Raw genomic sequence first — 24,945 nt, 5'->3', positions numbered from 1 at the left:
GAGATCAGATTCCCTGATCAAGGTCACACAGCAAGTGGGGATTCGAACTCAGGCAGTCTAGCTCCAGAACCCACTGGTGCAGAAGCTCTTGGTGGGTCTGGGCGGGGCAGGGCGTGAGGGTCAGTGCTGTCCGCCCGGCAGGGATCCCTCGGTCCTATGTGGAAGCACAGGAGGACTACCTGCGTCGGGAGGCCAAGCTCCTAAAGCGGGAGGGCACGCCTCCACCCCCACCGCCCCCGCGGGACCTGACCGAGGCCTACAAGACGCAGGCCCTGGGCCCCCTGAAGCTGAAGCCGGCCCATGAGGGCCTGGTGGCCACGGTGAAGGAGGCGGGCCGCTCCATCCATGAGATTCCGCGCGAGGAGCTGCGGCACACGCCCGAGCTGCCCCTGGCCCCGCGGCCACTCAAGGAGGGCTCCATCACACAGGTACGGCTGGGGCCAGGCAGGCAGGCCCAGTTCTAGGAGGGGCGGCAGTGGCTATGGGACACTGCCCTGGGCCTCTCCACATAAGGAAACCGAGGCTGAGAGCCCTCGCCTGCCTTACAGTCAACCAACTGCTCGTCCCTGGGCCTCGGCTGTGCAAGTTCCGGGGCTGTGCAGGGGGCATCAGGCTCCTGACCTCATTCCACTGAACTCCCATTGTTCCCATTCAGGGAGAGAAACTGAGGCCCAGAGAAGCCAGGCAGGCTTCCAAGGCCACAGGACTCAACACAGTCACGAGTAACTGAATAACTGCCTCCGTTGAATCTTTGGCGCGGCTTGAGGATGTTGCATGCGTTCATTGTTTCACCCCCTAGCAACGCTCTGAGGTCGTTTTCTTAATGACTTTATTTTATTGCTGAGTAAATGGAGGTTCAGAGAGGTTCAACGACTCACCCAGAGTCATGCACCAAATGCAGCTGTAAAACCCAAATCCAGATATTCCTACAGCTGCAGCATCCACTGCACCCCCCAGCAGGTTGCACCATAAGAGGCCCCAGTCCCACCAGGCAGCCCCAGCGCAGTAGGGGAAGTTCCGTGCCGATGGTACGAGGAGCTGCTCGGTGGAAAGCCCCTGAAGGCCACCGTCCTTCCATGTAGGCAGAGGTGGCCTCCTGTGAAGGGGAAGAAGAGTGGGAGCCACTCTGGGACTGTGGGGCTGTGGGGCTGTGGGGCTGTGGGGCTGTGAGGCGGAAGGATTGGGGTGGGTGTCCCGGGAGGGGTTCCAGCTTGCAGGAAGGTTTTGAAGCCGGGGAGAAGGTGGAAGCAGTAAGATCCCTGAATGCCAGGGGAAGGGTTTGGCTCTCAGCCCCTAGGCAATTATGGAGTCCTTGGCAAGCATCCACCGCATTACCAAGACGGGGGCCAGATTCTAGAATATTCTTTTGAAAAACAAGGGCAGTTCCCCTTTTTATGAAAGTAATGAAGACATCCCTAAATAGAGTTTTGTTGCTTGCAAAGCCCTAAGGCCCCACCACATCAGTGTCTCCCAAGCCTGCTGAACAGGGGCAGGGGACCTGGTGGCCTGGCTACGAAGGTCCCAGTCTGGACTGTAACCCCCGCCATTTCCTCAGCCACCCTTTCGGTCCTGAGAGCAAACACCTCAGCCCTGACCTCAGTGTCCCCGGGGCTGAAAGCCTCAGGGCGGGTGGCATTGAGTCTGGGTGCTGACTTTCTCAGCTCGGCATTGGGTGGGCCACGGAGGGTCTCAGGCTGAACAGAGGAAAGTTTTTACCCACATGCGGGTGTTGGGCATCTTTCTGGCGAACTCCAGGGACCATGAGAGGGCCTACCACTCGCGGCAGGGAGAGCGGACTGCTGAACTTTTTACCCCTTTCAGCGGTCCTCCCAGGGAGCTTGGGGACCAGGGTCAGGCCCGGGGTGGGCAGGGCAGTAAGTAACAAGTGTGCCCGTCTCAGGGTTAGCAAAGCCCTCCGTCTCCCTGCCTCTGGAGGCATAAGATGTCACTTCCATCTTATAGATGACAAACTGAGGCTCAGAAGGGGGATGCAGCTGGTCTGGGCTATGGCTGTGGCCAAGGCTGGAGCTCACACCCCCTCTGCCCCAGGGCACCCCGCTCAAGTACGACACCGGCACGTCCACCACTGGCTCCAAAAAGCACGACGTACGCTCCCTCATCGGCAGCCCCGGCCGGACGTTCCCACCTGTGCACCCGCTGGACGTGATGGCTGACGCCCGGGCACTGGAACGCGCCTGCTACGAGGAGAGCCTGAAGAGCCGGCCGGGGACCGCCGGCAGCTCGGGGGGCTCCATTGCTCGTGGTGCCCCGGTCATTGTGCCTGAGCTGGGCAAGCCGCGGCAGAGCCCCCTGACCTATGAGGACCATGGGGCACCCTTCGCTGGCCACCTTCCGCGAGGCTCGCCTGTGACCACACGGGAGCCCACGCCGCGCCTGCAAGAGGGTGAGTGAGTGGGGTGTACGTGGGCCTGAGTGGGGTGGGCGCCTGTCTGGGAAAGCTGTGCCTCCCCATCCACTATTAGCTTAGTTCGCACCCGGGTCCACCACATCCAAACCACCTGCAGTCCTGTGGGCTCTGCTTCCAATTCCAAACCCTGTCCAATTTCTTGCCACCTCCCAGACCACCATGGTGTCTCGCCTACTTTCCCCCACGCCCCTCCCTCTTCCTGCTGTAATCCACTCTGCAAACAGCTGCCCGAATACTTTTAAAAAATGCAAATCAAATTATTCCACTTCCCTGCTTTCATCCTTCTAGCAACTTCACACATTTTGCTCTGGCCTTGGGGCGCCTGCATGTTGGGACCCTGCCTGCCTCTTATTCAACCAGATTCCTTCGTCCTCCCCAGCCCCAGCCCCAGGCCCCCTTTCTCTTTGTTCCCTGGCCATGCTCAGCTGGGTCAATTCCGTCTTCGCTGGGGACCTTTGCATGGCTCCTCCTCTTTGCCTGCCATGTCCCTGCCTTCCAGATCTTTACAGAGTGTGTTTCTTCCCATCCCTCGGGTCTTTGTTTACATGTTACATCCTTGCAGAGGCTTCTTCTAACCAAACTCCCTCTCCCCACTTCATATCACATGCTGTGACGTTTTAAAATTGTCTTCCGGCCAGGCATGGTGGCGTACGCCTGTAATCCCAGCACTTTGGGAGGCCAAGGCGGGCAGATCACCTGAGGTCAGGAGTTCAAGACCAGCCTGGTCAACATGGTGAAACCCTCTCTACTAAAAATACAAAAAAACAGCCGGGTGTGGTGGTGTGCACCTGTAATCCCAGCTACTCGGGAGGCTGAGGCGGGAGAAGCGCTTGAGCCTGGGTGGCAGAGGTTACAGTGAGCAGAGATCGTGCCACTGCACTCCAGCCTGGGCAACAAGAGTGAAACTCCATCTCAAAAAAAAAAAAGAAAGAAAATTTTCTTCCGCGGGTGTTTCACTCTGTAATTCTCATTTGTTTGCTAGTTTATCACCTGTCTCTCCCATTGAATGTCAGTTCGTGGGGGCTGGGATTGCTGTTTGCTTTGTTCACTGCGGTATCCCCAGTTCTCACAACAATGCTTGCCACATTGTAGAGGCTGCATGAATTTTTTTTATTGATTGAGTGAATGGATGAAAGAATGAATTTTTTAAAAACTGTAACACAAGAGCAAATGACTCAAAGCAAAAAAGTGAACTAAGGCAATGAAGAAATGGAGTGAATGAAGAGGCCTGGTCCTTGACGACTCCCCGTAGACGCCAGCCCCAGAGGCCCTGCATGGGGAGCTGGTGCAGAGGCCCGATGCATCCACCTTGCCCATCCACAGGCAGCCTGTCTTCCAGCAAGGCATCCCAGGACCGAAAGCTGACGTCGACGCCTCGTGAGATCGCCAAGTCCCCGCACAGCACTGTGCCCGAGCACCACCCACACCCCATCTCGCCCTATGAGCACCTACTTCGGGGCGTGAGTGGCGTGGACCTGTATCGCAGCCACATCCCCCTGGCCTTCGACCCCACCTCCATACCCCGCGGCATCCCTCTGGACGCAGGTGATTGCCCCGGGGCTCCCAGAACCCTGCGGTGGTGCTGCACAGGGCCAAGGACCTCATCAGTGTTCCCTCAGGGACTCTTTAGGCATCAACTGTCAGGTTCCCCTGGATGGGGAAACTGAGGCCTCGAGATTGGAAGACCCAACAGTGTCATCATGACCAGCTTAGGTTGGAGCAGAATTTCTCTTAGTAGTTTGCAGGACATGTGGGGTTAAACATTTCAGTGGTTTTCTTTTCCTGCAGGACTTATCAGTGCCTTTAGCAATGCAGTGGTATCGAATGGGGACTTGTGTATATGCGTTTTCCCTTTAGTGTGTTCATCTGCATTGGGATGTCCTATGTTTGGGACAACTTCCGTGCAAAAAGCATCCTTCATAGAAGTCACCCCTCGTGTCCTGGGGCCATGTTTTCCTGCCGTCCGGTGCTCAGTTCTGGCTTATGCTTTGGGCAGCCGCACATGTAGGTGGGAGAAGCTATCCAGGTGCAGAAGTAGGGGGCATCCAGACAGGTGGAGCAACACCATCAGGCCTAGGTGTGGCTGGCCTCACATGAGCTCCCCTCTGCCCCACAGCTGCTGCCTACTACTTGCCCCGGCACCTGGCCCCCAACCCCACCTACCCGCACCTGTACCCACCCTACCTCATCCGCGGCTACCCCGACACGGCGGCGCTGGAGAACCGGCAGACCATCATCAATGACTACATCACCTCACAGCAGATGCACCACAACGCAGCCACCGCCATGGCCCAGCGAGCCGACATGCTGAGGGGCCTCTCGCCCCGCGAGTCCTCGCTGGCACTCAACTACGCTGCCGGCCCCCGAGGTGCGTGGGCAGGCAGACCACCTCCACTGGGTTTGGCCTTATTCCCAAAGGACATGCGTGTACCCTGTGGCCTTGCAGAGGCAGCTAGACCTGGTCACCTTGTGGGTCACCTTGTGTGAACAGACCTGAGTGGGTGGCCTGGGGTTGTGCATGCTGTGGGTGCTGGTTGGCATCTGGTAGGTGAGTGCCGGCGTGTGCCTCCTGGCTGCATCCTCAGTGGGTGTGCGTGCATCTGTGTATACTCTTAGGACACAGGGGCCTCAGGAGCTTAAAGAAAGATCAAAATGTGGCTGGGCACAGTGGCTCGTGCCTGTAATCCCAGCACTTGGGGAGGCCGAGGCGGGTGGATAACAAGATCAGGAGTTTGAGACCAGCCTGACCAACATGGTGAAACCCCGTCTCTACTAAAAATACAAAAATTAACCAGGCATGGTGATGCGCACCTGTAGTCCCAGCTACTCAGGAGGCTGAGGCAAGAGAATCACCTGAACCCCGGAGGCGGTAGTTGCAGTGAGCCGAGATTGTGCCACTGCACTCCAGCCTGGGGGACAGGGCGAGACTCTGTCTCAAAAAAAAAAAAGAAAAAAGATGAAAATGTGAGGTGAGGCTGTTTGGAGTTTGTTCCTTTGCCTCGTAAACAGCCCATAGCTGCTTTGCATGCACGTGTTCCAGGGCTGTCCTCAGAAATGCTTCTGGAATAACCAAGTTCTAGTTGGGGTTCAGCTGGAAAAGCCGAAGTCACACTAGGTATTTTGAACAGTGTGGGTTGAATACAGGGAATGGATTGTGTAGGTGTGAGAGGCTGAAGGGGCACAGAGGGCCTGAGATGGGAACCAGTGAGGGCAGCTGCAGGAGATGCCGCGGCTCAGGCTTGGGAGCAGAAGAGGAGGTGGGACCGAGAGAACCTGAGCATTCAGGAAAGGGTTCTATGGCTGGTGCTGGGAGCTGAGGAGGGAGTGCCCGCCACCAGCTCTGCTGGCTCCAGGAGTGTGTGCCATGCTCTCCAGGAGGGTGATCTGGCCGGTGGGCAGCCTGGCCTCTCTTCTCCCTGTGGCTACAGCCCTGGCCCAACACCTCCCGCAGGCATCATCGACTTGTCCCAAGTGCCACACCTGCCCGTGCTGGTGCCCCCGACGCCAGGCACCCCAGCCACCGCCATGGACCGCCTTGCCTACCTCCCCACCGCACCCCAGCCCTTCAGCAGCCGCCACAGCAGCTCCCCACTCTCCCCAGGTAGCGCCACCGCCCAGTCCGGGGTGGGGACCCCGGCATCCATAGGAGGTGGCTGGGGATGGGCGGCAGGCCCTGCTCTCTCTGCCCCAGCCTAGAAGACAAAGCCAGGCTCTTCTTGGGCCCTGGGGCTGAGTCTCTGGCCTTTGGGTTTCCTAGGAGGCCCCACGCACTTGACAAAACCAACCACCACGTCCTCGTCCGAGCGGGAGCGAGACCGGGATCGGGAGCGTGACCGGGATCGGGAGCGGGAAAAGTCCATCCTCACATCCTCCACAACGGTGGAGCATGCGCCCATCTGGAGGCCCGGTAGGGCATCAGAGCCCCCCACCGCCCCCGCCCCGGGACTCCCTGTGGGCCGCAGGAGGCCTCCCCCTGCTGATGCCACTGCCTGTCACCAGGTACAGAGCAGAGCAGCGGCAGCAGTGGCAGCAGCGGCGGGGGTGGGGGCAGCAGCAGCCGCCCCGCATCCCACTCCCATGCCCACCAGCACTCGCCCATCTCCCCCCGGACCCAGGACGCTCTCCAGCAGAGGCCCAGTGTGCTGCACAACACAGGCATGAAGGGCATCATCACCGCTGTAGAGCCCAGCACGCCCACGGTCCTGAGGTGGGCCAGGTTGGCACGGGGGAGGGGAGGGAACGGGTGGGTGGATGGGTGGTCAGTAGGAGGATGAGAGGATGCTTGGTGGGACGTACATGGGAGGTGGGTGGGTGGGCAGATGTGTGGGGGTAGAAGAATAGAGTAGTGTGAGTAGTAGATGGATGGGTGGGTGGTTGGGTTAGGCAGGTGGGTGGGAGGATAGATGGCTCGGTTAGCCAGGTGGATAGATGAATGGGTGGGTGGGTGGGTTAGGTGGGTAAGGTGGGTGGGTGGGAGGATAGATGGCTGGGTTGGCTGGGTGGATGGATGGATGGGTGGGTGGTCGGGTTAGGTGGGTAGGTGGATCAGTGGAAGGATAGATGGCTGGGTTAGCTCAGTGGATGGGTGGATGGTCAGGTTAGGTAGGTAGGTGGGTGGGTGGCAGGATAGATGGCCGGGTTAGCCAGATAGATGGATGGATGGGTGGGCGGTTGGGTTAGGTGGGTAGGTGGGTCAGTGGGAGGATAGATGGTTAGGTTAGCTGGGTGGGTGGATGGATTGGTGGGTGGTTGGATTAGGGAGGTAGGTGGGTGGGTGAGAGTATAGACGTCTGGGTTAGCTGGGTGGATGGATAGGTGGGTGGGTGGTTGGGTTAGGGAGGTAGGTGGGTGAGTAAGAGTGTAGATGGCTGCGTTAGCTGGGTGGGTGGATGGATGGGTGGGTGGTTGGATTAGGGAGGTAGGTGGGTGAGTGAGAGAGTAGATGGCTGGGTTAGCTGGGTGGGTGGATGGATGGGTGGGTGGTTGGATTAGGGAGGTAGGTGGGTGAGTGAGAGTATAGATGGCTGGGTTAGCTGGGTGGGTGGATGGATGGGTGGGTGGTAGGGTGAGATGGATGATGGAATGGATGGTTGGATGAGTAATTGGGGGCATGAGTGGATGGAGGCTCAGGTGGATGGACGATGGGTTGGGTGGTGGGATGAGTAGGTGGGGAGGTTATTTGGTTTGAGAATAGAATCTGTGGAGAGGGAGAGACTGAATGGGGGCTGTGAGGAAAGGCTTTCCTGGTCCCCCACATTTAGCAAGGCCAGCAAGGAAAAGAGGTGTCCCTCTTGCCTGGACAAAGTCCCAAGTTTCTCTGAGATGGGAGAGGCCCCTGAGTGCCCTTTGGTGACATATACTCCAGAGACTGTGGTCAGAGCTGTTTCACCAGTGGAGTGGAGTCGCTCCTTAACACCCTTCCCTGCCCGGGACTTTTTTTTGTTTGTTTGTTTTTGTTTTTGAGATGGAGTTGTACTCTGTCGCCCAGGCTGGAGTGCAGTGGTATGATCTCTGCTCACTGCAACCTCCGCCTTCCAAGTTCAAGCGATTGTCCTGCCTCAGCCTCCCAGGTAGCTAGGATTACAGGCACATGCCACCATGCCCAGCTAATTTTTTTTTTTGAGACGGAGTCTTGCTCTGTTGCCCAGGCTGGAGTGCAGTAGCCGGATCTCAGCTCACTGCAAGCTCCACCTCCCGGGTTTACGCCACTCTCCTGCCTCAGCCTCCTCAGTAGCTGGGACTACAGGTGCCCGCCACCTCGCCTGGCTAGTTTTTTATATTTTTTAGTAGAAACGCAGTTTCACCATGTTGGCCAGGCTGGTCTCAAACTCCTGACCTCAAGTGATCTGCCTGCCTCAGCCTCCCAGAGTGCCGGGATTACAGGCATGACCCACTGCACCCAGCCTCCAGGACCTATTTAGAGGCAACTTACTCCTCCAAAATGAATTTTCATTCAAAAAGTACCCATGCCCCAACTTCCGCTTGAGTGGCTGAAGTCATACCCTCCCCTAATCATGATTCCAATGAAAATGAAAAATGGTATCATTTCCCAAAAGCAGTGGTGACTTTGTCACCCCCAACTCAGAGACCCAGCAGGTGCATGAAGCACTAACCCCCAGCTGTGGAGAGCAGGGTTCCGCACACAGGCTCTGTGGGATGCACCTGCCCACTGCCCGCTCATGAATGAGGCCCTGGGAGTTAGAGTTAGCGAGAGATGGGGGCGCCCCCCCCATGGAAACACAGGGCTCCAGGAAGGCCGAGTGGGTGGAGCAGCCAGCTCCTGTTGCAGCCTCAGCCCTGTGCAGGGGCAGCTGTGCCCCAGCTTCTCACTCACAGAGCTGGAAACAGCAACGTTCCCTGTTCTCAGCATCCACCCTGGCCGCCCCCCGAGGTCCTTCCTCTTGCTCTCCTGCTCCTCACGTGGCTTTTTTAGCTCCTCCGGTATCCTGAGCAGGCCCAGCTCCCTCGTGTGCCCCCTCCCTGGAGACCTCCTAGCCCTGCCTCAGCTTCCTTGCCCTTCTTTCCTGGCACCTCACTGACTGCCTCCACACAGTTACCAGGCTCTGTAGGGCTTGGGATGTCTGTTAACGTGTTCATAGTCTGTTTTCTGAATTAGATGGTAAATGCTTGCATCCATTTTATGACCGCTGTATTCACAGTGTCTAGAACAGTGCCTGGCACCTAGTAGCTGCTTAATCAGAAGTTTTGGAAAGATGCAAGGAATGAATGGACGAATGAGTGGGATAGGCCAAACCATACCACACAGAGTCTGACAGGTTATAGTCAGGAGGGCAGGTTCACTCTGGGAGCAGCAGGGAATGTGGATTTATTCCAGGGCAATGGGGACTCACCGAGGGTGGTGGAGGAAGGGGGCAGCTCCCATGACCACCTGACTGTCTTCTTTCCTCCCCCAGGTCCACCTCCACCTCCTCACCCGTTCGCCCGGCTGCCACATTCCCACCCGCCACCCACTGCCCACTGGGCGGCACCCTCGATGGGGTCTACCCTACCCTCATGGAGCCCGTCTTGCTGCCCAAGGAGGCTCCCCGGGTCGCCCGGCCAGAGCGGCCCCGAGCAGACACCGGCCATGCCTTCCTCGCCAAGCCCCCAGCCCGCTCCGGGCTGGAGCCCGCCTCCTCCCCCAGCAAGGGCTCGGAGCCCCGGCCCCTAGCACCCCCCGTCTCTGGCCACGCCACCATCGCCCGCACCCCTGCGAAGAACCTCGCACCCCACCACGCCAGCCCGGACCCGCCGGCGCCGCCCGCCTCAGCCTCGGACCCGCACCGGGAAAAGACTCAAAGTAAACCCTTTTCCATCCAGGAACTGGAACTCCGTTCTCTGGGTAAGACCACCCTGACAGCGGCCACCTTCATAGACGCGATTATCATGCGTCAAATTGCTCACGATAAAGGGGCGCGAGAAGGAGGTGCGCTGGCCAACGGCTCCCCTCGCGATGGTAAGACTTCCGGCCCGCACCCACCCCGTCTCGTGGTCCAAAGATATTTTCAGATCTCTGCTTTTTACTTTGGCCCCCGTTTTTTTCGTTGTTGGTTTCGGTATTTTGTTTTGAAGCCCGTCCGTCCTCGCCGGTTTGCACGTGCTGACGACTACTCCGGCCGCGCCTGCCCCTCTGGTTTGGGGGCGCTCATCATTTGCACATCATTTTACCATGGTTTTTTTTTTTTTTGGATTTTTGCTTTTTTTTCCTTTAATGAATGGATCTGTGATTCTGACTTCGACTGCGCCCCCATCTCCCACTTTGAGCCTGTGTCTGGGGAGCAGGGATGGGGCTGCGGGGGGTCTCAGGCCTATGCCCCCACCTGTCGGCTGCCTGGATGCAGCTGGACTAGGGGGAAGTGGAGGCAGGCGGTGCAGGAGACAGGCGGTGCAGGGAGAAGCTGAGGCGGGGCGGGGGCCTGCACTGTCGAGGAGGAATTGAGCCCAGTTCTTGCATCCTGCCCTGTCCCCAGCCCATGTACCCCAGAAAAAGGGGAGCCCTCTGCATCTGGCCCCCTACCTTGGCCCTAGTTCATGGCTCCTCTCTGTTGGACTGGGATGGCCAAGGCTATATAGCCCAGGCGGGGCCCGGGGACCCAGGGTCACTCCCAGCCACACCCCCACTTCTCACTCTGCCCCACACACTCCTTCCCCCAGAGACCCACGCTGTCCCTGTCTCACACTGGCCTCGCCCCGCCTCCACCACCTGAGCCCATCTCTGTCCCTTCTGGCCTCATCTCTCTCTGTGGCTCCATCTCCCTCTGTCTCTGTCTCTCCCAGGCTCTGCATCTCTCTCCATCTCTCTCCACCTCTCCCTTGGCCTCCCTCTCTCTCCCCAACACCCCTCTCTGCCTTACTTTCTTTGGGTGCCCAAACCCCACCCCTAGCTTGCATTCCCCTTGACCCCACGGGGATCCAGCCAGCTGGGAGGGCAGCCCTGCCCCTCGGACCCCAAGCCCCTGGGCCTGGTGCCTGACTCTGCACCCCGCCTGCCCTAGGTTACCACGGCAGCAGCTACAGCCCTGAAGGGGTGGAGCCCGTCAGCCCTGTGAGCTCACCCAGCCTGACACACGACAAGGGGCTCCCCAAGCACCTGGAAGAGCTGGACAAGAGCCACCTGGAGGGGGAGCTGCGGCCCAAGCAGCCAGGTACGCCCCGCCCAGTACCCAGGCCCCAGAAACCCTGCACAATGAGGACCCTCACGGCCCCATCACGCAGATGGGAAAAGAGAGGTGCCTAAAGGCCAAGGAATCGGCTGGGTCATGAGGCTCAAAGGCACAGGGCTGGGATTTGGGCCCAGCAGCCCTGGGGCCAGCAGACACCCCCTGACCAGCTCTGCTCTGCCTGCAGGCCCCGTGAAGCTCGGCGGGGAGGCCGCCCACCTCCCACACCTGCGGCCGCTGCCCGAGAACCAGCCCTCGTCCAGCCCGCTGCTCCAGACTGCCCCGGGGGTCAAAGGTCACCAGCGGGTGGTCACTCTGGCCCAGCACATCAGTGTAACTACGCGTTCTCTGCCACACCTTGTCATCCTTGCCCCTGGGGGCACCGGGCCTGGAGAGGGGATGGGGAACCCCACAGCCCCTCTGTCCTGGCGGGGTGGCTGGGGGATCCAGGGTGTGGGTGAGGGTGAGATCCCAGAGCCCTGAGCACCTATACCATCACCACCCCCTCATCCATGGGTGGAGCCTGTGATGCGAGCCAACAGCATCTTCACGGGCAGTGAAGTCCTCCTGGTGGCCCGGGTTTCTCAGTGTCATGGGCTGGTCATACCAGCCATCTGCCAACTACCAGCTTGGGACCACTGACCACAGCCCGACTCCCATTCACCCGGGGACACGGAGGCCCAGAGGGTGGCGGGCAGGTCCACAGTCACCCAGCCAGGATTTTTCCCCAAGGTCCATCTAGCCCCTCCCCACCCCCAGAAGGTTCTGGCAGGAGGGTGCTGCCTGACCCTGGGCCCCCCACTTGCCTGCAGGAGGTCATCACACAGGACTACACCCGGCACCACCCACAGCAGCTCAGCGCACCCCTGCCCGCCCCCCTGTACTCCTTCCCTGGGGCCAGCTGCCCCGTCCTGGACCTCCGCCGCCCACCCAGTGACCTCTACCTCCCGCCCCCGGACCACGGTGCCCCGGCCCGTGGCTCCCCCAACAGCGAAGGGGGCAAGAGGTGAGTGTGGGGTGGGGGTGCCTCTTGCTGGTCAGCCGGTGGGAGGCCTTCATCAGCTGCCTGCCTCAGAGCTGGGTCTGAGCTCAGCTGCATACGAGGCCCGCCTGGTGCCATTGCACAGGCAAGAAATGGAAGCTCCGGGAGATGGGGAAGTCACAGAGCGGATACATAACCAATAATAGCCGATAAAAGTACACACTGTGCTCAGTGGGTTCCAGGCACTCAATGTGTACCCTTTACACACAGCCCCCAGGAGACACAGGCAGCATTCTCCCCATTTCACAGATGAAGAAACTAAGGCCTGGAGACGTGAATTCACTTGCCCACAGGGACACAGTCAGTAGGTGACAGAGGGGGTTTGATCCAGGGCTGTATGATTAGAGAGCAGCCTTTCCACACATGCACACACACATACACGCACACCTGTCAGTGCACACACATGCACATGCTTGCACACACGCACATGCTCACGCACACTCCCACCCTTGTGAACCCTGGGGCCTCTGGGGGTCCAAAGAGGAAGAGAGGGGAGGGCCCTGAGCTCCAGGGTGAAGGAGGCATTTTGGTGGGGGCGGTGGGGAATGTGTGTGTGAGGACAGATATGGTAAGACAGCAGGACATCTTTGGGGGACAGTGGTGTAGCTGGCACTGGGGTCCAACCAGAATTCAGAGCAGGGGTCAGTAAACTATGGGCCATGGGCCACATCTAGCCTGAGCCCTGTTTTTGTACAATTCATGAATTAAAACGATGATTTTACATTTTTAAAGAGTTGTTTTAAAAAATAAAAATAATAACAATACGTGCCAGAGATTACTTGTGGTCGAAAATACCTAAAACGTTTATGATTTGGCCAGGTACAGGAAAGCGTGCGGGGCCCTGGTTTAGAGTGGAGGAGTGCGTCCCCTCAGGAGGGAGACCTCTGACCATATCTGGGGCCCTTTCTCCCTCCAGGTCTCCAGAGCCAAGCAAGACGTCGGTCTTGGGTGGTGGTGAGGACGGTATTGAACCTGTGTCCCCACCGGAGGGCGTGACGGAGCCAGGGCACTCCCGGAGTGCTGTGTACCCGCTGTTGTACCGGGACGGGGAGCAGACAGAGCCCAGGTACTGCTGTGGGCACATGGACTGCCCCTGCGATGCTCTGGTATCAGCTCCTTGCCCATCCTTGGCCCCAGTCCACCATGGTGCTGTGTGGAGAGTGACAAGGGCACAGGGCTCAGCTGGGTGACCTCGAGCCTGCTAAGCAAGTTTCGCCAACTTGGGGGTGTAATACATGCCCACCATCCCTGGGGAGACCTCAGTGGTAGCTTTCCATGCCTTGGGCTGGGATCTCAGCTGGTCCAGGCCCCTGTTGCCGGCTCCTGTTGAACCTCTAAGAAATAATGAGTTAAGTGTGCTGGGCCAGACTGGGGGCAATGGGTGAAGTGGGGCCTGAGAAGGAAGCTGGGGCCGCTGGCCTTGGGGAAGGGCATGATCGGAACCCAATTTCAATCCTTGGGGCTCTCTTGAGAGGGTCAGGCTGGAGCAAGTGGTCAGAGGCAGCCCACCACACAGCCAGGCGTCTCCCAAGGCACCCCTAGCCCCAGGATGGGTGAACCACAGAGGATATTTCAGGAGCTGTGATCTTGTACCAGCCAGGGGATGCAGGCGTGGGGATGGGTGAAGCTTGCTTCCAAATGTCTAAGGCATCTCAGGTGGTGAGTTCCCTGTCATCAAAGGCATGCAAGCTCAGCACCAAGTGAACTGATGTGAGGTGTCTGATCCTCACAGCAGGATGGGCTCCAAGTCTCCAGGCAACACCAGCCAGCCACCAGCCTTCTTCAGCAAGCTGACCGAGAGCAACTCCGCCATGGTCAAGTCCAAGAAGCAAGAGATCAACAAGAAGCTGAACACCCACAACCGGAATGAGCCTGAATACAGTAAGGGGCCTGCAGGCTCCCGGGGAAGCATGGGGCCACGGGTTGGGGGGGTGGCCTGCCTGGGTCGCTGGAGCCGCCCAGTAGCAGAAATCCACAGTGCACCTTCGAAAACTAAGTGGCCCTGCTGACCGCCTTCCTCCAGGCCCTTAGCCTCACCTTTGGAGAGCCCTAGGGCAGTTTCTTGATTTGCTGGGCTTTCCGTAGGAGCTTACTGGCACAGAATAGCACCCAGCACATAGCAGGTGCCCAGTGAATACCTGCATGAATACTGGGACCAGGGGTTGGGTCCCTCCCACATAAGGGCTGGGCACCTCCCACACTCAGCACCTGTGTGGCTTTGCACCCATTGACGTGGTTTCTGGGTATGAACGTCCCACTCTGCTTCCCAGTACCTAGCACAGGGCCTGGCACTTAGCAGATCCACCAGAGAGTATGTGAGTGGGTGGGCAAATAAAGAATCTGTCATATTCCCTGACCCCAAGAAGCCACATCTGCCAGGGGAGTTTGGGCAAATCACAGATGCTCTTCCCTTCGTGGGGCTGGAGTAGAAACCTTGCAGATAGTCACTGGCTTGCCGGGCATGGTGGCTCATGCCTATAGGCCCAGCACTTCAGGAGGATGAGGCAGGAGGGTTGCTTGAAGCCAGCAGTTCAAGACCAGTCTGTGCAACATAGCAAGACCCCATCTCTATAAAAAATTTAAAAGCCAGGCACACACCTATAGTCCCAGCTACTGGGGAGGCTGAGATGGGAGGATTGCTTGAGCCTGGGAGGTCAAGGCTGCAGCGAGCTATGATCACACCACTGCACTCCAGCCTGGGCAACAGAGCAAGAAGTTGTCTCAAGAAAAAAAAAAAAAAATCTCTGACCCAGGCTGGTAACTCCAGGGCCTTGTAAGTGTGGTCCAGGGAACCATAGCATCAGCATCCCCAGGGTACGTTGACATCCCCAGGGTACTGGTTAGAAATGCAGGCCCTTGGCTGGGCGCGGTGGCTCACTCCTGTAATCCCAGCACTTTGAGAGGTCGAGGCCGGTGGATCATCTGAGGTCAGGAGTTCGAGACCAGCCTGACCAACATGGTGAAACCCTGTCTCTACTAAAAATACAAAAATGAGCCAGGTGTGGTGGCAGGTGTCTGTAACCCCAGCTACTCAGGAGGCTGAGGCAGGAGAATCACTTGAACCTGGGAGGCGGAGGTTGCGGTGAGCCAAGATTGCACCACTGCACTCCAGCCTGGGTGACAGAGTGAGACTCTATCTCAAAAAAAAAAAAAAAAAAGAAAAAAGAAATGCAGACCCTTGGCCCTGTCCCAGGCCTGCTGCATCAGAACCTGCGATGAACAAGATTCCCCAGGTGATGCCAGCACACCTGGCCTGGACCACACAGGACTGGTAGGGCAGGTGATTCCCAGAGACCTGGGGGCCTCACCCATTCTGTCACCCACTTCCAGATATCGGCCAGCCTGGGACGGAGATCTTCAATATGCCCGCCATCACCGGAACAGGTAACCCATCCAGCCCTTGCTATATGGCCGCCCAGGTCCCCGGCGCTCTCTCCCCACCCCTGCTCCAGCTGTCATTAAGGGACGAGGAGCCTTCGCTAGTCCAAGTGCACCCCCTCATTCTGGGATGAACTAACCGCACAGCAGGATTCAGTCACACAACAGGCAGGCGAGGCTTGTTCCCCTTGTAGAAAGGACCCTCGCTGTGCAGGGAGTCTCTGGAGTTAAGATCCCCTGGGGTGGTTAGTAAGTGTCAGATGCATCCTCACCAGCTGGAAACTCACCTTGCTTCTTCACCAGTCTCAGCTGGAGATGTGCGTGTCTGGACAAGGAGTGGGCTTGAGCTCAGAGCACAAGCCTCCGAGTTCACCCGGGCATTTGTTATAGCCAGAGCTTCATTCCTTAATTCCAGCCAGGGAACTGGGAGGCCTTTTTTTTTCAAGATCAAATGCAGGTGTGTGGCAGAGATAGGTATAAAATTGACATGCACTTTTAAGCTGAAACTTAAGACTTCTATGATCTTTTGGACTTAGGGGTCCCTTGGGGTTGGAGCCCCATCCTCTAGGAGGGCCCCATTGTGTATTTCCTTGGTGAGTCTGGGGTGTGGCCTCCAGGGGCCACTCCGCATGGGCAGGCCTGGCCCAGTGGGGCTGAGGCAGTTTCGGGGTCAGCTGCCTCTGTGTGGGTGCCTGGTTGTCCTCTGGCCCTTTGGTGGAAGCCGAGGCCGGGATGGAGGTCGGAGAGGTTTCCTGATCTTCCCCGGGGGACGTTCCCGGGCCTTGAGCCCTGGGAATGGGCAAAGGACAGTCATTCAGATAGTATCAGGGTCATCAAGGCCTCTAAATGGGAGTCCCAACTAGGACACCTCCACCCGCCCAGTGACTAGACACCAGGGGCTTTGCCAAGCCTCAGGCAATGGGAAGAAGACAATTTGGTCGAAACAACAAGAGGGTTAGAAATGAATGTTCCTGGGATGTTCTAAATCTTTAAGCAGGTGCTAGACACGCAGGTGTATCTGTATGTACAAATTCATGGCATGGTACAATGAAGATTTATGCTAACACTTGTATATAAATACTTTGTATTTATTTTTTTAAGACACGGTCTTTCTCTGTCACCCAGGCCACAGTGCAGTGGTGTGATCACGGCTCACTGCAGCCTCTGCCTCCCAGGCTTAGATGATCCTCCTATCTCAGCCTCCTGAGCAGCTGGGACTACAGGCACACGCCACTGCACCCAAATAATTTTTTAACTTTTTTGTAGAGACGGGCTCTCGATATGTTACCCAAGCTAGTCTTGAACTCCTGTCCTCAAGCTGAGGATCCTCCCACCTCAACTGAAATTTTTTTTTTTTTTTTTGACAGAGTTTTGCTCTGTCACCCAGGCTGGAGTGCAGTGGTGCAATCTCGGCTCACTGCAGCCTCTGCCTCCCAGGTTCAAGCAATTCTTCCACCTCAGCCTCCCAAGTAGCAGGATTATAGACACCCGCCACTACACCTGGCTAATTTTTGTGTTTTTAGTAGAGACGGAGTTTCATCATGTTGGCCAGGCTGATCCCGAACTCCTGACGTCAGATGACCCACGTACATTGGCCTCCCAAAGTGCTAGGATTACAGGCGTGAGCAGCCGCACCCGGCCTGATTTTTTCTTTTTATGCAGTTTTCGTCCACAAGAAGAAATTTTCCAGGCGCCAGTCTTTGCCACTCAGCCTGTGTCAGACTTCGCCTTTATAAATGGAGATTGTTAAGCCTGGAGCCAGCTCCATCAGGTCGTGGACTCGTGGCCTTGGGTAGAAGACCGGGTCGCGCTGCTGTGATTTCAGCACTCACCCCTGTTGGAAATGTTGCTTTTTCTTCATGCACATGGCTGTTTTTTTTTAAAGGGCTGCAGAAATGTGGCCAAGACAGCAGAAAAGGTGTGAGCATCCCTGGCTACAAACACATTTGAAACCAAAAGGGAAAAGAAAACGCAGGCAGCCAGCAGTTGCTACAGAAACGTGATTTTCAAAGCATCTGCGTCACCTGCAACCTCATGGAAGCCTCAGTTTAGTTTACAAAGGAGCAAGTGGTCAGAAAGACGATTTGACCACTTTGTATTCATACAATTCATTCAGAGCAGAAGTTTAAAAATCCATGAACCTCTTGCCCCGTGGTAGGCAGGGTGGGATGGGGATTCACTGGGGGCTTTTGAAAGCAAAGTCTGGTTTGGTTTCACAAAAATTCTGAAAAGACAGCACCTATGGGGGTTTGTAAAGGTCCCCCACCTCCACATGGTTCACAAGAAAGAAAGAAGGGAAAGGAGATCTGGTTCACAGAAAAGGTTTCCCACGATTGTCAGGAGATGTTCTGGAAGCATCCTCTTGGGACCGGTTTGTTGATTCGACCACTTTGTCCTTGGGACTGGGTGGCTGGGCCAGCTGGGGCCGGACCAGGGCTGGTCCCGTGATTGTGTCTACCTCTGCCCTGTCCCCTGCACGCACCGTAACTGCATGGCTACGACCTCGCCCTCAGCATCCGTCTCTGCACCTCTTTCTCCTCGTGGCTCCTGGGTGGGGAGAGGCGGAGGGAGGAGAATAGGCCCAGCTTGTGGGGGAGGCAGGGGGCTGCACATCCCAGGTCACACAGGTAGAGGTGGGGCAGCGGGAGGACCATCTGGTCACCTTCTCTCTCTCAGTTCCTTCCCCAGCCCCCCGCCAGCCCCCAGCTCTGGCTTGACCCAATTTTCTAGCAGCCTGTTCCCCAAACATGGCAGCCCTCCCATCTCCCACCCTCTCCATTAAGGCCACTTGGGATTAAAAAAAAAAAAAAAAAAAACAGCCCAGCTAGGATTGGAGGTGCAGACAGGGCTTGTGATTTCCCAGAGGACAGAATAGGAATGAGGATGGGGCTGGTGGGGGCATCTGACCTCCCCCACCCCACCTCCCTGGCAGTGCCCAAGAGCTTCTGGGGCCCCAGGTAGAAGGAACCAGCCTCTCCCCTTTTATCACCACCCAGCAGGAAAAAAAAGGGTGGGGAGGGATAGGGAAATAAATATGTTGCTTTGCCGAAATGTGCTCACTGTGTATTTCTCTCTCCTCCTCCTCCTCCTCCTCCTCCTCCTCCTCCTCCCCTCTCTCTCTCCCTTCTCTCTCTCCGTCACCCCTCTGGCTCCCCCTCCCCGGCCCCCATGTGTCTGTCTGTCTGTCTCTCTCTCCCAGGCCTTATGACCTATAGAAGCCAGGCGGTGCAGGAACATGCCAGCACCAACATGGGGCTGGAGGCCATAATTAGAAAGGCACTCATGGGTAAATATGACCAGTGGGAAGAGTCCCCGCCGCTCAGCGCCAATGCTTTTAACCCTCTGAATGCCAGTGCCAGCCTGCCCGCTGCTATGCCCATAACCGCTGCTGACGGACGGAGTGACCACACACTCACCTCGCCAGGTCTGCAGGCCACCTCTGCCCCGCCCCTGTCTGTCCCCACCCCCGGTGTGATTAATCCTCGCTCCTCCGCGCTCCTCTGACAACCCCCTCCTCAAGCTTTGGAGCTTGTGACTTTATTTTTGTGCGTGTTTGACCTTGTTCTGGAGTTTGCTAATCTGAAGCTGGGCTGACACCCCCCAAGTGTCTGCACCCTCCACCACCCCCCAGTCCCGGCCCTCCTGACCACTAGTCCCGAAGTGCTGCCGCCTCCCTCGGACACTCACACTGCTGTCTGCCCCCTAGTCCTGCTGCCTTCCTCCCTGCGGGGAGCCAGCCTCCTGGCCCGTCTGTCTCCTTGGGGGAGACCAGGCTGGAGTGAAGGCCCACCCACACCGCGTGGACAGGGGGATGGCAGCCAGGCCTGTGCTCAGCATCTGCCAGGCCCACTGTGTGTCCGCAGCTGCCCCTTAGCCTGGTGGGGAGGAGCCCAGGGTCTGTGTCAGCCCCGGGAGTCAGGGAGCCTTAGGGGTCAGCCCCGCATCTGCCTGGGTCCCCATCAATACCGTCTGTATCAGAGCAGGGAGCTGAGGAGAGAGTTGCAGTTGTCCAACCTAGACACTGAAGCCCCAGGAAGCTTCTGGAGTCTCCCTGGGGGTCAGGCCTGGCCTCAGGGGTCCTGACTTCTCTGCACGGGGCCTGGAGCTTGCCTAGCCTTAGCAGGGTCCTGGGGCCACGCTCAGAGTCAAACCGGAAGCCCAGGCTTCATGGTTAGGGTTCCAGCCCCTGGGGCTGGGGTCGCTGCAGGACAGGCCAGGGGGCTATTGCAAACAGCAGACAGTTTAGCCACTTCCCCCCACCCTGCAGAAACTGAGCTCCACCCTCCAGGCTCATGGCTGGCCCTCCGGTCAAGCCTGGCTTCCCAGCTGGGGTGGGCAGCAGGGAGGAGGGGTTTACATCGCTGCTCTCCCTCTTTGGAGGGCCCATGGCAGGACCTCACCCCGCCCCTGTGGCCCCACTGCAGTGTCAGTGCTGTCTTCACTGCCCAACACAGCCCCTTCCCATCTTGTCCCCCTGCAGGCGGCGGCGGGAAGGCCAAGGTCTCTGGCAGACCCAGCAGCCGAAAAGCCAAGTCCCCGGCCCCGGGCCTGGCGTCTGGGGACCGGCCACCCTCCGTCTCCTCAGTGCACTCAGAGGGAGACTGCAACCGCCGGACGCCGCTCACCAACCGTGTGTGGGAGGACCGGCCCTCGTCAGCAGGTGGGCACCAGGTGGGGACAGGGCACTGAATGCCAAGCGCCTGCTGCGTGCAGAGCTCAGACGCAGGCCTGTTCTGTGGAGATGCCGTCCAGGGGCCTGGGCAGCTGAGCCTGGCTCACGAACGGTCAGCATGCTTCCTCCAGGGGCACCGGCAGAGGAAAAGGGTGTGGCTGGGGTCAGATCACCTGGGCCTGGTGGGCCATGCAGGGGAGCCTGGACTTCCTCTGATGGGTAGTGAGGAGCCATGGAGGGCTTTCGGAAAGGAAATGCTGATCTAACACAGGGTCAGAAGGCCCCTGGGAGAACAGACCAGAGGGATGGTGGAGAGGCTACTATAGTCCAGGCAGAAGACAGCAGGGTGTGAACGGGGATGGAAGTAGCACAGGTGAAGAGAGGCAGATGGTTCTGAGAGCTGTTCGCAATTAGAAAGGGCTGGGAGGGCTGTTGGACAGAACCGCTAAGGCCTCTGTTCCCAGTGTGGTGGGCAGGCCGCGGGCAGGGCCTGCCAGGCTCACAGAGGCCTCCTGGGCATCTTTTGCTTCTTCCCACAGGTTCCACGCCATTCCCCTACAATCCCCTGATCATGCGGCTGCAGGCGGGTGTCATGGCTTCCCCACCCCCACCGGGCCTCCCCGCGGGCAGCGGGCCCCTCGCTGGCCCCCACCACGCCTGGGACGAGGAGCCCAAGCCACTGCTCTGCTCGCAGTACGAGACACTGTCCGACAGCGAGTGACTCAGAATGGGGGAGGGGGGCGGTGTCGGGTCCCAGCGAGCCACAGGAAGAGCCCGGCAGGAGCAGGGCGGGTGCCGACTCCCCCCAACGAGGAAGGAGCCCCTGAGTACGCCTGCGCCTCCATCCATCCATCCGTCCAGAGCCGGCATCCTTGCCTGTCTAAAGCCTTAACTAAGACTCCCGCCCCGGGCTGGCCCTGTGCAGACCTTACTCAGGGGATGTTTACCTGGTGCTCGGGAAGGGAGGGGAAGGGGCCGGGGAGGGGGCACGGCAGGCGTGTGGCAGCCACACGCAGGCGGCCGGGGCGGCCAGGGACCCAAAGCAGGACGACCACGCACCTCCACGCCACTGCCTCCCCCAAATGCATTTGGAACCAAAGTCTAAACTGAGCTCGCAGCCCCCGCGCCCGCCCTCCGCCTCCCATCCCGCTTAGCGCTCTGGACAGACGGACGCAGGCCCTGTCCAGCCCCCAGTGCGCTCGTTCTGGTCCCCACAGGCTGCCCCAGCCAACGAGATTGCTGGAAACCAAGTCAGGCCAGGTGGGCGGACAAAAGGGCCAGGTGCGGCCTGGGGCGAACGGATGCTCGGAGGACTGGACTGTTTTTTTCACACATCGTTGCCGCAGCGGTGGGAAGGAAAGGCAGATGTAAATGATGTATTGGTTTACAGGGTATATTTTTGATACCTTCAATGAATTAATTCAGATGTTTTACGCAAGGAAGGACTTACCCAGTATTACTGCTGCTGTGCTTTTGATCTCTGCTTACCGTTCAAGAGGCGTGTGCAGGCCGACAGTCGGTGACCCCATCACTCGCAGGACCAAGGGGGCGGGGACTGCTGGCTCACGCCCCGCTGTGTCCTCCCTCCCTCCCTTCCTTGGGCAGAATGAATTCGATGCGTATTCTGTGGCCGCCATCTGCACAGGGTGGTGGTATTCTGTCATTTACACACGTCGTTCTAATTAAAAAGCGAATTATACTCCAGTTACAAAGGTTTCTTCTCTGCCTCACATTGGGCAGCCAATAGGGCAGGCAGCTGGGGTTTAGAGGACAGTGGGAGTATACCCTTGAAGGGCTAAGGCCACATCCCTCTGAGTCACCAGGAAGTGGATCCTTTTGTGAGTTGAATATTTATACCCTTGGTAAGGACATCACGAGGGCGTCAAATAGTCACATCTGTGGTGAAGGTATCAAGTGTTCACACCCATGCTGAGTGTCAGATGTTCACATGGGTTCACATACATGTGTCAGGTATTCACACAGTCAGGGTGTCATTCACACTCATGGTGAGAGGGTGTCAGGTATTCACACCCATGTATCATGTATTCACACCATGGTGAGTGTGTCAAGTAGTCACACCCATGGTGTCAGATGTTCATACTCATGGTGTTATTCATACCATGGTGAGGGTGTCAGATGTTCACACTCATGGTGTCAGGTGTTACACCATGGTGTCAGGTGTTAACACCATGGTGAGGGTATCATGTTTACACTCATGGTGTCAGGTATTCACATCATGGTGAGAGGATGCCGGGTATTCACACTTATGTGTCAGGTATTCACACCATGGCAAGGGTGTCAAGTAGTCACACCCATGGTGAGGGTGTCAGATGTTCACACTCATGGCAAGAGTATCAAATATGCACAAGGTGAGGGTGTTGGGTATTCACACCCATAGTGAAGGTATCTAATATTCACACCTGTGGAGTCCAGAATGGCCATCACATCCTAATTGGAGTCTTTTAATGTCATCCCTGCCCATGGAGATCATGATAGGGGATGTCCCGGTGTGATTTGAATACAGGCAGGAGAGAGAGCAACCCCTGCCAGCTCGTTCAGTTGCCTCTTGAGTTCAGGTGTACCACATCTTGGGTGTGCCCTGTCTTGTGCCCACAGCATCCCTTCTGGAGCAGAGTGAAACCTGGGAATGGCCACAGTTCTTTGCTATTGACCCGGTCACCCTTGGCCTTGTCCCTCAGTGCCAGTGGCCTGGCCCTCCCCTTCATTTTCCTGCCCTTTCCCTATGCTGCCACAGCAGCACGGCTGTCCCTCTACACTTCCCCAAAGCCTGACACCACAGCTGGTGCCTGGTCCCATGTGCAGTGTCAGTCCCCGGAGCCAGATTGGGTGGCTGAGCTGGAAGAGACTTCATTTGCCCACTGGCCCCCAGGTATAGCTACAGGTGCCCTGGCATGGGGAGTGCACTGGGGCCCCCTGTGGAGCCACTGCCTGCTTTCCTAGAGGGAGGAAGCCCACCCCTGCCCTGGAGCTTCCCCTGCTGGTCCGGAGTGGCTTGAAGCCTCCCACTAGGGCTTCCATCTGGACAGCCCCATCACAACCTCTTACCCATTCTATGTCCCCAAGTCCATGGGGACAGCGCTGGCCTGAGTGTGGCCTCTGAGGCCTGCCCCCATCCTAGAGCAGAGGTCAGAGAACCTTTCCACTTGGCAGAGCCATGAGGTCAGCTCTGCCCCCAATGGCATTCCTGGAGCCACTGTAGAGTGAAGACCCCCAGTTCGTGTCCCACTCCACCCAAGACCCACCAGACGTGTGGACAGTTGGCAGCCAGGAAACGCCTGCCCTGCAAAAGCTGAGTCCTTCTGCTGGGTGGGTTCCTAGGATGGTGCCAGCTTCCCAGGCCCCTAAAACCTTTGGGAGTGCAAAGCGGGTGGGAGGTGGGCCCTCTGCCCCTCATGGGCACAAGATAACCTGCAAAGCAGGGCATTCTCTCTTCGCTCTTCCTTCAGAACTGCATCTGAGTCATGCTAAGTGTGGGAGTCCCAGGGTCCTGGAATTCTGCCTGTCCCCATCCCTCAGCCTTCAGGCCCAGGCAGTCTGGGGTGCTGGCCTCAATTCACCCAGAAACAGGCAGTCCCAAATCCCCAAAGAGGGCCGACCCGGGCCCAGCTACTGGTGAGCAGGGACAAAGAGGTGGTGGTGACACAGATGGGACCCAGCCTTGGGGACTCTGATGGGGATTTGCCAGCAAGGATGGCTGAAGCTGGGGGTCCCTGGCCCTGTGCTGGTGTCTGAGCAGCCTCACATCCAGCACTGCAGATACCAGCCCTGCAGGACTGAGGGGCAATGGAGGGGAGAACCACAGTCCACTGGAAGCAGAAATTGTCACCTCCTACCCCAACCATCCCAGGGGACTAAAAGCCTCCAGGGCCCAGGCTTGCCCAGAGTCCTGCCTCCCCTGGAGTGGGGAACAGGGAGGAGGGGCATCCTCAGGGGCTCTGCCCAGCCTCACTGGCTCTCAGTATCCCACCCTGATTACTGTGCCCAGGGTAAAAATAAGCTGAAGCCTTGGGCCTATGCAGGACCTGGATTCCAGCTTGGTGACTGCGATCTATGTGAACCTGGGGACGTTCCGGGTGCCCTCTGGGCCTTGGTTTCTCATCTGTGCACTGGGCTCTAATGGCGTCCCAACAGGGCAGAGCCTGGCACCGGGCTGTAGTTCTGAGGCCGGCAGGCAGATGGCAGTGTGGGGCTGGCAAAGAGCCCTGTCCCGGGCAGTCCTGCCCTCCACCCAGGGCAGAGCGGCCCCCACCCGGAATCCAGGATGGGTTGGGGTGTTGGTCATGCCAGCCGCCAGGGGTTGCCCACTCACACTGGTGAGGCCCAAGATCCCACAGCACCTTGTTCAGCCACCAGTGAGACCAGAGAGATGGGAGTGAACCACAGGGCTCAGCCCAGCCCCCATCTCTGTGCCTCTAAATTGGTACCACTCAGCACCGCGGCATGTCTTCTCTGAGGACCAGGGACTCAGACCCAACCCAGGCGGTTGTTTGCAGGTGCATGGAAAGCTTGCAGCCTGCTGCCCTCAGAGGGTCCACTCCGTCTCCCAGCTACAGTCAGTTGGTTCTCAACCTTCAAAGAGGTCATCCCACCTACCCCCTAATGAAAGACGTCATCCACCTACCCCCTAATGAAAGACGTCATCCACCTACCCCCTAATGAAAGACGTCATCCACCTACCCCCAAAGAGGTCATCCCACCTACCCCCCAAAGAAAGATGTCATCTACCTATCCCCAAAGAGGTCAT

The 24,945-nt window shown here is 58.0% G+C and overlaps 1 protein-coding gene across 50 annotated transcripts in view; it reads left to right on the top strand.

Moving 5' to 3' along the window:
• Positions 1-21,884, top strand: part of NCOR2 (nuclear receptor corepressor 2) — a 193,554-nt gene extending 171,670 nt beyond the window's left edge. For 20 of the 50 annotated variants that reach the window (XM_077955765.1, XM_077955764.1, XM_077955754.1 and 17 more), the window contains 17 exons: positions 142-428; positions 2,050-2,404; positions 3,752-3,973; positions 4,545-4,796; positions 5,880-6,029; positions 6,186-6,335; positions 6,428-6,635; positions 9,343-9,770; positions 10,924-11,073; positions 11,276-11,421; positions 11,901-12,094; positions 13,047-13,196; positions 13,863-14,011; positions 15,461-15,514; positions 18,708-18,932; positions 19,989-20,168; positions 20,720-21,884. In XM_077955765.1, coding sequence (XP_077811891.1) covers positions 142-428; positions 2,050-2,404; positions 3,752-3,973; positions 4,545-4,796; positions 5,880-6,029; positions 6,186-6,335; positions 6,428-6,635; positions 9,343-9,770; positions 10,924-11,073; positions 11,276-11,421; positions 11,901-12,094; positions 13,047-13,196; positions 13,863-14,011; positions 15,461-15,514; positions 18,708-18,932; positions 19,989-20,168; positions 20,720-20,901 — 3,482 coding nt within the window. In that variant the 3' untranslated portion in view covers positions 20,902-21,884. Of the gene's footprint in view, positions 1-141; positions 429-2,049; positions 2,405-3,751; positions 3,974-4,544; positions 4,797-5,879; positions 6,030-6,185; positions 6,336-6,427; positions 6,645-9,342; positions 9,885-10,923; positions 11,074-11,275; positions 11,422-11,900; positions 12,095-13,046; positions 13,197-13,862; positions 14,012-15,460; positions 15,515-18,707; positions 18,933-19,988; positions 20,169-20,719 lie in introns of all 50 variants that reach the window. The other 30 variants (XM_077955768.1, XM_077955773.1, XM_077955771.1 and 27 more) reach the window with 6 other exon arrangements.
• The last annotated feature ends 3,061 nt before the right edge of the window (positions 21,885-24,945 follow it).

Source organism: Macaca mulatta, chromosome 11, assembly GCF_049350105.2.
Source record: "Macaca mulatta isolate MMU2019108-1 chromosome 11, T2T-MMU8v2.0, whole genome shotgun sequence".
NCBI lineage: Eukaryota > Metazoa > Chordata > Mammalia > Primates > Cercopithecidae > Macaca > Macaca mulatta.
This window is presented reverse-complemented; position numbering and strand designations above follow the sequence as displayed.